This window comes from Sebastes umbrosus, chromosome 11 (assembly GCF_015220745.1).
Source record: "Sebastes umbrosus isolate fSebUmb1 chromosome 11, fSebUmb1.pri, whole genome shotgun sequence".
NCBI lineage: Eukaryota > Metazoa > Chordata > Actinopteri > Perciformes > Sebastidae > Sebastes > Sebastes umbrosus.
This window is the reverse complement of record NC_051279.1, coordinates 30788024-30799083: the sequence shown is the minus strand read 5'-3', so window position 1 is coordinate 30799083 and position 11060 is coordinate 30788024. Positions and strand designations below refer to the sequence as shown.

Genomic DNA, 11060 nt, shown 5'->3' with positions numbered 1-11060 from the left:
CCTTTTTATTAGAGCAGCTGGAGAGTGACAGGAAAAGGGGGAGAGAGAAGGAATGACACGCAGTAAAGGGACGCACTGTTGGAATCAACCCAAGGTCTCAGCCTATGTGGATACCGGGTGAGCTAGAGGTCGCCCCACTTTCTCGCTCTTTATACTGCGTCGCCTGACTTCCGGAGCGTTTGCTCTGAGTGTCTATTGCTGCAGCGTGAAATGACAAGCAAAAATTGCGTAGCGAACACAAAATGATTTAAGAAATGGCCATTTGGTGAGAGCATGCTGACAGACACCATACTATAACACTATTTTCATCTTGATGTGCATGTCTCGTCTTCACTAAGCGGAAGTCTTGGACTTTATTGAGTCATCCTTGACATTCTCTTTAATGCCATAATGTCTTGCTGGCTAAAATGCTTTAGCTACTGTTACAAGAGTTTATACAGTGATGCGATGTATGCGAGTATGTGGGCGATTAACATAACATGCACTGGCTGGATGAAAGATGAGAGTAGCTCATTATTCTTTATTTATGATGTAGTCTGTTAGATTTTTTACTTTAACCGTTTACTCCGTTTTGTCAGTTTCGGGGCTCCGCAGATCAAATATCACTCGGTGGAAGTGTTAAGCTGTGAAAATGAATAGCCTCCTGTGTAAAATATGCCGTGCCACTTTGAACACCTGTGAAAGATGTTCAGGCACTTCAAACTGCTCTGTGTTGGGCCTCAAGATAGACATGGAGCATAAAGAGTGGGGTATTTCAACACTGACAGCCTCCCTGTGTAAATATTATGTGTGATTTCAGGGGGGTTAACCAGAGCAGGAAGACTGTGGTCTGTGTCTCCCAGGATGATATATATGTGACACAGCGTGATGATTCATCTGCTACTGTGCATCCTTAAGCTGTCCGGCAGATTTTAGCTTCTTTTTTCTCTCTTTTGGGACAATGATTATATAGTGTGGATCTCGGGATAAATTAGCCATGACTTGCATTAAAACATTTTTTTGCCCGTGTACCAGGCAGATTTAGCCTGGAGAAGACCTCTTTTAATGTGTTTATTTGATGTTTTCAGGACCACAAAAGTGAATAAGTGCGACATGCATCACATAAAGAGGTGATCGAATGTGTGTGCGTGATGAAAGACGAGTACCGCAGCCAAATACATGTTGTTAGGGGCATGATGTTGGAAATGAATGAGCCACCAACGACATGCACTGGTTTTGTACCCTTCGTGAGGATACGTCATAGTGAATTACAAACCCTTAACAGTGCCGTCATGCTGTTAAGGCCCAATCGACCATATCCAATCCTTTGGCTGGAGGTAGCACTTGTGTCACGCAGTGCGACATGATGGGTTTCACAAATGTTTTTGAAAATCACATAATTGTACACTGAAGTGAGACAAGGAAACGGCAGTTTCGGAGTTTAGCAACATATATTATAGACATAGACAATAATGAAAGGCTTCATCATACAGTCACATGAAATGTATTTTAATAAAACACAATGTACACATATGCAGTCCTATGACCATACATTTGCTGGATCCTAATCATTAAACCTAGAATATGTCAAAGCATCTTTTTTTCTTCTTCTTCTTTAAAACATTGAAATCAGTAGATGAGGTCAAATGAATGTAATACAACACTTTGCGTGACATCAGACAAAAACCTTTTCCACGTGTTAAAGATATGCACTGTTATAAGGAACTCAAAGAATATTTCAGCATATAAGAGTAACAGTATGAGGCAAAAGTTCTCACTGAACAAAAAAAAAAAGTACAAAATATAATTAATAAATAAATCAAATATATACCATATAAATGAAATAGCTATGTGGCGGCTATGTTTATTATTTTGTTTTTAATCATTTTAATCTGTAGCTTGGTATTACAACCTTTTTATCTCTAAAACATTTAGAACGGTGAACGAGTCAATACTGAAAATACAGTAATAAGCTTTCATAATTAGATAAACTATGTACACATGAGTCTGTTGCCATGCTAGTCGAACAACTAAATTTCTTCTTTTTTTTTATTATCCACACTATACAGTTAGAGCATAAAGCGGTCTGAACGTAAACAGTTTGTGCTGAGAATAAAATACTTTGCAACTATGCATGGTAATTTCTTTAATATTACTCTCAAAAATGTACACAACATAAAGGCCACACATGGGAACGCTCCGTCTCCGTTTCGAGGGGAAGGTGAGGGTAGTTTTGACATAAATATAGGAACAAAAAACAGTCTCTTTCAGTTCAAGATGCCATTTTCTTGTCCATCAGCATCGTTTGCTTCAGCCGAATCTCTTTTGTCTCTTCATCCTCCCTCTTTTTTCCCATCCTCCCTGGTCCAACCCCCCACCCCATGTTTAGCTTGCCAACTCTCTCACTACCTCTCCTATCCACCTCCCTCTATCCGGCTCTCCCGCCTCCACAGTCTCTGGTTGCCCCTCCGTCTTCCATCACCCTGCGCGGTTAATGACATTGTTAATGACAGGAAATGAGTTCAGTGATGTCAACTGTAAAGGTCCACAAGGCAAGGCAAAGGGGCGGGGCTGAAAGTCACCTGGCTGGTCACTGCAGCGGGGGGGGGAGAAGCAGCGGGAGGCAGAGGCGTGAAGCATGTGTTTAGCGTGTTGATACTGATATCCTATGTTAGACTTATATTTTCGTAGTGACGGACTTGTGAGTCATGGTTGTGTCCCGGTGGGCAGGCGGGGAGGTGGGGTGGGGGGTGGGTGGAGGAGGGGAGGCAGCGGGGTTCGTGATAGTCGTCGGTCAGAATATGGGTGCAGCAGCGGCTAGCAGCTTTGCGTTGGTTCTTTGTTCAATGGGAAGTCCGTAGTTTCAGTCCTCACTGGCTGGAGGAGCGCGCAGAGGCCAAGTGGTCGCTGTGCTGGTTCTGGGCCCGAAACCGCAGCCTCTGCTTGTTCTTCTTCTTTGGTTCTTTGGATCGGTGCTTCCCTGAGCCACCTGGGAATAAAGAGATAAAAAAAAGAGAGGAATGGTTAACCCTTTAATCAGTAATACCGACACTTGTTAGATTCTCCAAGTACCAACCATCGTGTGTTTCAGACAACCTCATGTTAACGTCTTTCTACTCAATGTAATGTGATCTGTTTCTTTAGTAAATGTTACACGACTACCAAGGCTGGATTACTCCAGACCCTCAGGGGCCCTGAAGGCCAAAGGTTGTCTGTGTGGTAATTACTTTGTGCTAACTTGATTAATTGTAAATCAGTTTGAAACACAATAAGAACTGAAGCAGTAAATGCCCTGTGGCGACCCAGCAGCACTGTCTTATAGAGGGGCCCCTATGTTCAAATTCATCTCTTTAATATTTTAGTTGATATTAGGCTTACAGTGTGCACATATTTTTACACAAATGTGTGTTTAATCTAATTATTGCAAACTACCAGCAGTGAACCTTGGGCACAGTCCAGTTTAGGAATATTGGTTGGTTTCTAGGACAAATGGGTTTGAGGAAATGAGTGTGGGGAGGCCCTGCGTGTAATCCGCCAAGCTCGTATTCCAATAAATGCTCTGCTTTTTTTTTGACGAAACGTGTGCCACTGTTAGCTGAGTCCTTATAGGGGGACTTACGAGAAGCTCTGAGGCCTCCAACCAGAATGTCAGCATTTATCAGGTATTTTGTTTGTGAAAAGATCCATGCAGTCCCACACAGAAAAACAGTTCCATCACATAACCTCATTGACCTGGCCTCACTATAAAGAGAGTTGGCAACTGTGTGGTGCCGCACTAAGCATATTTGCTTTGAGTGCACTAGGGGCAGGGCTGCATAGTAGTACTACTAGTAGTGACTCAGTCAGACTTCAATGTTATTCAATGTTGTGTTGAATTTGTACCTGAGTATCTGGTCAGAGTATGTCTTGCCAAACAACCACTGATGGGATGACGCAACATATTGATGGATTGCTTTTCAAGCGACAGATTAATGATGTGTGAGCTCCACTTCTATTGATTTTACCGTAAAACGGCGGTATGCAAAAGAAACAGACTGCTGTGGAATGAATTATGTGAACTCAACCTGCTTATTTTGGGCTGAAGTACTCAGGATTCGGGGTTTGGATTTGATTACACTGTCCAAGAAGTTGGGAAAATTTGAAAAAGGTGATGGAATAGGAAGATAACCGCTAGGAAAAGTTTTGATTTAAAATTACAAGTTGCTTAAAAGAATCAAAGTGTGCTTTGAGTATTGATGGCTCATAAAGCCCTTACAGTGATGTCTTACAAGTTCTGCTTTTGCCAATGAAAAAGGCTGCATTATACAGAAGTGAACCTTAAATGAGGGATCATCACATATCGGGTCGTGGTTTTCTCCAACCCTCAGGACTGAACCTCAGTTTTCAGCCCAACACTTTTCACTGTCACTGCAATAGAGAGGGGGAGATAAGTATGGGAAGTTGCATAACTCTCTTTCCAAGTTGGAAAGGTCCCCCAGCCCAAGGTTAATCCATCCCAGGTTTCACAGTGACGCGCGAGGCATGCTGGGAACTGACTTCCTGCTCTCATGGAAGCTTGTGCGGTGGAGGTTCTGCACCCACGGCTCTCTGTGACAGAGAAAACTCTGGCTACCGAACCGCAAGGCAACAATCTGGCTGCCAAGGCCACAAATAAGATAACGAGGTGTGTGTGCGAGATGTATGTGTGCGAGGGGGGAGTGAGTGTGAGGGAATTTAAGGGAAAAGAAAATCTAATGGGGGGAAAAGTGGAGTAAGGCTTGGATGATGAGACGCTATCTGGATCCTGATCTAGAACACAAAGAAATAAGCCACGCTATGGTTCGCTGAGGGGGGAAGCACAGGAAAGCGCTGCAGAAAAACAAGTCTCGTCGTTTCGTTGCTTGATCCTGGGTCTTATTACTGCACTTGATCAAGCTTTTTCTCTCACGAAAAAAATAGGTAACGGTGTGTAAAACGTGGCATTATCTCTAATTGCCTTCTCATATGTGCTGGCATTGCGGTGGCCTTTTAAGCACCCCTACAAAAGGCCTATTTCCCATTCTCAGGGCTGCACTGTGAGGTCGATTTGAAAATATTCACTCGTTTAAGCCGACACGCATGAGAAGGCAAGATATTCCTCTGCTAATAGGGTCTCCCAATGAATAATACAGATGCATGCAAACATCAAACCATCTCAGAGCTATTTCCTGCAATTAATCTAATCTTGTTATTTTGAGTCACATTGCCAATCTGAGCCACGGCAATAAAGTTTCTCGCACACAGCTCCTAGTTAAAATCACCCTTTGAAAACAACTTTCACATCTCTCCCATCAAAATCTCAGGGCCTTCAATTGAGCAATATTACCAGAGGACTTTGTACACTTGCTCAGCTGATGCCACTTTAGATTTTTTGCATGACTTACGGTACGATAATGTTTGCTAAAGTAAATCTGGAGCTGAAAGGCATCTGGCCTATAGGTTCGTTTTCCTAATTGCTCTTTAAAGAGGTAATTTTCATTCAAAACAGTGTTGCTAGGTGCCTGATAAACACGGCTTTCAGTGCAATCAACTCAAGACGAATTACATTTGACGGCAATAAAGTACATGGTGCTGCATTAAACTCCCTCTGTAACGGGCAAAGCCTTCGTGGGCCATTTCTTGGACGCAGGGCTGTATTTAAACTGAAAAAGGCTGCATTTACAGCAATTGCTTGAAACACAAATACATATGTGAGTGTTAAGTTAAAAAAGGGCTTTTCCTGGCGAGTTCAAGACTGGGCAGGAGATCTGTAATCCAAAGAGTTTTACGCTCTCTGTAGCAGAGCTCACAACACACACATTTATATAGACGTACACACAAAACTACAGGAAAGAAACAAATTCAGAGTTTAAGAGGTATAAAATGTAGATAGATTGCAAACAAAAGCTATGTTCACACTACGTGCAACAGAAGCAAGAAATTGGGCAGCGTGGCCAGCTACATTGTCGCCGAGTCGCTGTTGAAATGTTGCTCATGCGCCCGTTGACGTAGTTATGTCGTTAAATAATCGTTAAATATAATTTTTTAGATGGAACGGAACAGAGTGAAATAAAAACGTACTGTATGATTAGTTGACGCTTCACCGCCTCATTGGAGCGCTGAAAAAAGTTGAGACCAGCTCAACTTTATTTGTAGCGCTTCACGCCCTATCACGTCTCGCTTCCTTTCTTCCTTTTACCATTCTTTTTTTTGCAGTAATTGCAAAACTGAGCCAAAAAAACTAGCCAGAGCTAGCCTTAGCTAAAGCTAAAACTAAATGTACTATTGATTTTCCCCTTGCTGTTATTGCAAATGATGAATATCCATTTTTGATGATTCGATACCTTGCTTTTCTACATATCTAAATAAGGCAGTAGCTAAATATGGTCATGTTAAAGAACAAAAACCTGGATAACTCCTGCTAAAGGTAACTAGCTTAACGTAGCTGACATCTCAGCTTTTGACTTTAGAAGAACTCATGTGATTTGGTGTAGTTAAGCTACCTTCAAATCACATATTCAAACATATTAACTTATAAATTAATCTATTATATTGATTTCGACATGAACAGATGGACAGACGTGTAGCCAAACAGAGCTCCGTTTAATCCTTATGATCTATGGACTGTATAATCAAACAAGTTAAAGTGGACACGAAAGCAGAAAGAACACATTTTGTTGGTCGATACTGTATATTTCATAAAGGTTAAAGGCAGAGTGCAGTATATGCATGTTTAGGGGTTTTATGTTGATTCTATAGCAATGATTTTTGGGGTAAATAATTAGCCTAAAAAGGCATAAAATTAAGTCATTGCAACTTTTTTATCTGTAAAGCAGTTTGCCAAACAGCCTGAAATCTTCCGTCCAGTTGCTGCTCTCTGTCTTTCTATGCAGTTGTTTCAAATGCTTTCTGTCTTGTTCCTGTGTTGTGCCTTTGGTTGTAGCAAGTAGATGACAGCTGTCAACACCACGTACAAGTGAAATTATCATGCAACACATGGGAACATTCTTCCTAAAAAAAATAAATAAAAAGTTATGGAAGTCTTTACAGCAGGAACCAAATACATTCAGCTGATGTCTGATGCTTTCCAGTCATCGCTTTTAAATTGTTCCCTTACAAATCACCAAATTCTGGATGTTGTCAAGATACTGTACATACAGTATTCTTACTAAATCCAGTGTACTGATAAGATCCACTCCATATTATTTTGTTTAAGAAGATAATGACATGTTGTGACTTTTATGAGCCACCAGCTCTCCTCCAGAAACTGAATATTTCCAGTCAGACTCAATACCAGAATGTGTTTCAGCTCAAACTAACTGATGACGCTTCATAAACTCACCCACACAACAATCTCAGACCATATTTTATAACCCAATCTCAGTGCTGACAGCTAGAGGGCAACCAATCCCCACATAAGCCCCTTCCCCCAGCATCTGATACTGGAGAGATGGTCTATCATATCTACCCAAGAACTCCCATTTAGCCTTTCCTCCGGGCACTACGCACTCTGAACACTGAGCTTTCATCATCTCATATTTACGACCGATGTAATCACTTAAGCTGATTACCAGGGTTCACAGAGGAAACAGTTTAATTTGCCTGGAAAGAAATGATTAAGTCATCTCAATTGCTTTCAAAACCAAGAACAAATTCATAAATCTTAGAGCATGTAGAGATAATTTTGTCTTGGAAGGCACAGTAGGTTTCAAATCATTTACTGTCTTTGTGTTGCGTCGTAACTGGCACGGCGAGGATCAAATCAAAAGAGTATGGCTTTTATCAGGAAATTATAATCCTTTTCTTTCCGTTCTGGCTGCATTTACTATCACTACAGCAAACCATAATTTCACCAATGTTTAGTTTTCCTTCATAGATACAATCTTCCTCTGCCAGCTTGACATTTGTGTTTGAGTTTGAAATGACAATTAAATCAAACAAACAAACAGAAATCTGAAGAGCAAAATCAAAATGTTTTGTATTTGTGAATCAGAAGCAGAGCCTGTGGTAGGAACGGTTGTTTACCGCTGTCAAAAATGACCTTTGCGGAATTCTTTTATGTATCAGCGCGCTGTTGTGAATGATATACATGCCCTTTATGCCTGTGCGTCAGTGATTGTGAGCTTCTATATCACCTATGTGAGCTTGAGAAATACTTAGTGTCAATTCCAATCTTTTCAGCTGCCAAACCATTGAGCGAAGAACTCTGCACGCACTGTGGTGGACGTTCCTCAATAACCTCTCAAAACCAGCCGGGATCACCGCTTTTTCTTTTTCTTCCCCTTCCCCATCACTCTCCTTCTCCCCTTTCCCCCCTCTCCGTGTCCCTGAGATTGCTATTTGAGGCTCTCAGCAATAATCGAGATGACTGCGTGGTGAAGGACCAACTAAGAGTTAAGCGCTATTAGACGTATCATATTATTAGGCTCGCGCTCCAGAATAATATCTCCTTTGCGGAACGGCAATACGACTGCTTGTCCAACTGATGCTCTGAAAGATAATCAGTCAAATCCATATCCAGGAGGAAGGAGGCCAAAGCCAAAGCTCCCGTCATTTGTGTCAAAGCTAATATCTTTGTTTTGGAAAAGAGAACCGGTTTACAGGAGAGGAAGTCTGCATAATGCAACAGTGTGGTGTTCTCTGAAATAAGCCTTTTATCTACCTTTTTATCACTGCGCTTAAGAAAAGAGTTTTTTTTATTTGCTGGCCCTGAGGCTACTGCGGGGGTATATCTGTAAGTTACCCTATAATCACAGAGGCCATGACCTGCTAAAAAAGAGCAATGCACCGACTGTCGGCACAGGCCGAGTGATTTCATCCACTAACGGCTCCGGCGGCAGCGCAGGAATCGAAGGCCTAATCTTATCTCCATTGCTTGCGGTTTGAGAAAAATCGATGGCTGACCTCGAGGAGGCATTAAGACATACGGTAAATGGGATCCTATACTGCTGAAAACTCTCCCCGGCTCTCCTGTTACCCCATCCCTCCACTCGACGCAGACGGTCAATTAATAACTTTTGTAGGACATGGAGAGGGGGGAGAGGGGGAGAGAAAAAACAAAAAATCAAAACAATTTTGAAGAAGATTCGGACGGATTTAAGGAAGGTAAAGCCGGAGTTTTTTGGCGGCTCGTCTTTTTTCATAAACAGGCCAAAGCTGAGGCCATTATTTGTGAGGGAAGGAGAGAACTGCTGGCGCCAGTGAGATTTGATTTCAGTGGCAGAAATTGGATTAGCAGCCATTAAGGGCCTCCTCACACATACATTTATAATGCTGTGAAGGGGAAAGGATCTGTAGCCAGCCAGTGCTCTCTTTACTCACACACACGCCGACAACTCCTCCGTCTGGGGAAAGGTTACGACCGCTGACACTGCCCTGTGCTGCTGCTGAACTCACTTGATTTATAGGTGGGACGCAGCGGTGTGACCTCAAGTGACCAATAGTTCATTAAGGCGTAGGCCAAAACTTTTAATGGAGCTTTGTGCTGCTGCCTGCAGAGAAAGGGTGCTGTAGAAGGGTGATTTGACGTTTGAAACAGAGGACACGATACAGAAGAAAATGTGTAAAAAGGAGGAAATGTGTAACAAATACAGACAAAGTGAAAAAGCTATATTTGGGAGGGAAACTACTTTGCGGCAGAGACATAGACGTCAGATGTAGGAAAAAAGAAATCAGCCTTTTGACAGAGAGGACAATCATTTACAAGAAGCTCATCTTGCCAACCAACTGACAAGAGGCTCTCTGCACAGCGTCACTTAGCCCTAACAAGGTTACCCCGGATCACACTCTTTCATTCACTCTTTCATTCTTTCGTTCCCTGTCCCCCGTGCTCTGCTTACTATCACCGTGCTGCGAGGCGAGAATGATTTAAAACATACGCATTCCGATTTAAAAAGCTAATGTTGGGATTAGGTCGGTCATTATTTTCTCATCTGTGACCCGACGGAGGATCTGCGCGGAGATTAAAAAAGCAGGTTAGCTCACCGCTCGGCTCTTTGATGCTTCGTTTCACTGACAATAAGTTAAAGCGAAAACCCGACTCGGAGATTAACGTCTCTAAGCGGAGAAGTCCCGGCAAAACATGCATGACTGACACGGTGATTAATACGCCTGATGGTTGGTGCAGACAGCGTGTTTTTTCCCCTCTGGAGAAGGTCGATCACACCAGCAAGAAGCAGCCGCAACCTGCCAAGGAAGGCTACAGAACAGATGATGACCCCGCACATTAAAGTTCTTCTCCATCGGTCTACTCAGAGTTCAAAGTCATGCTCTGCTGCATTTCACAATGCAGGAACTGTTCCCTTGTGCTGTTTGGGTTACCACCTCTGGCTCCAGCGCTCAAAAGGTAGGTTATCGAGTAGAAAGCTTCCATGACAGATGTTAAATTAGGCCAACTTCCAAAAGGTTGGAGTAAAAAAAAGTAAGAACTGGCTTTCCAAGGCTATTTCCTCTACTACACCTTCACTTAAACACTTATGTTTCAGTAATGTTGGAAAATTGGGAATTACTTCTTCCTACTGTACTAGGAAAAATTAAATAGCATAATCCTTTAGGTCAGTTTTCCAAGTTGGAAACTTGGGGATTGATTTCTCAGGTTTCTGAGGCGCTCTTTGATGCTGGCATGTCAACACGGCACTGTAATCCTTAAAATACTCCCACAATGATGTGCAGCATTGCACTCTAGGAATACATGAAATGTCTTTAAACAGAACTAAAAGTGCCTTTAGACAACTCCAAAGCCTTCAGAACCATGCAACGCATCTTATCAGGTACTTATTGACCATCAATAGGTAGCTCAGCTCCTGGGACTGCACATAGTGCTCTAGAGGTCCTGTCCACACAGTACAGCTGCAACTCTAAACAAAACCCACAGTGAAGAATGGAGGCTAACCGAATGTGGGCAAGTGGTGCCTTCACGCAATTTCAGCAGAAGGGGAAGAACAAGAATAACAGTTCACACATTATTCCAAGGTCAAACCAGATAAATAGCCTAAATTAGCTTCTTTACTTTTACCAAGTAAAACCAAACAGTGTATAGTTCCTATAAAATTAGCTGTATTGATTGTATTTTATTTTGATGTAAC

At 42.2% G+C, this 11060-nt stretch overlaps 1 protein-coding gene across 1 annotated transcript in view; it reads right to left on the bottom strand.

Annotated features, from left to right (window-relative positions):
• Positions 1-1581: 1581 nt before the first annotated feature.
• Positions 1582-11060, bottom strand: part of rspo2 (R-spondin 2) — a 64350-nt gene continuing 54871 nt past the window's right edge. Inside the window, exon 6 of the mRNA XM_037784160.1 lies at positions 1582-2968. Within this exon, the coding sequence (XP_037640088.1) occupies positions 2850-2968 (119 nt within the window). The 3' untranslated portion in view covers positions 1582-2849. The remainder of the gene's footprint in view (positions 2969-11060) is intronic.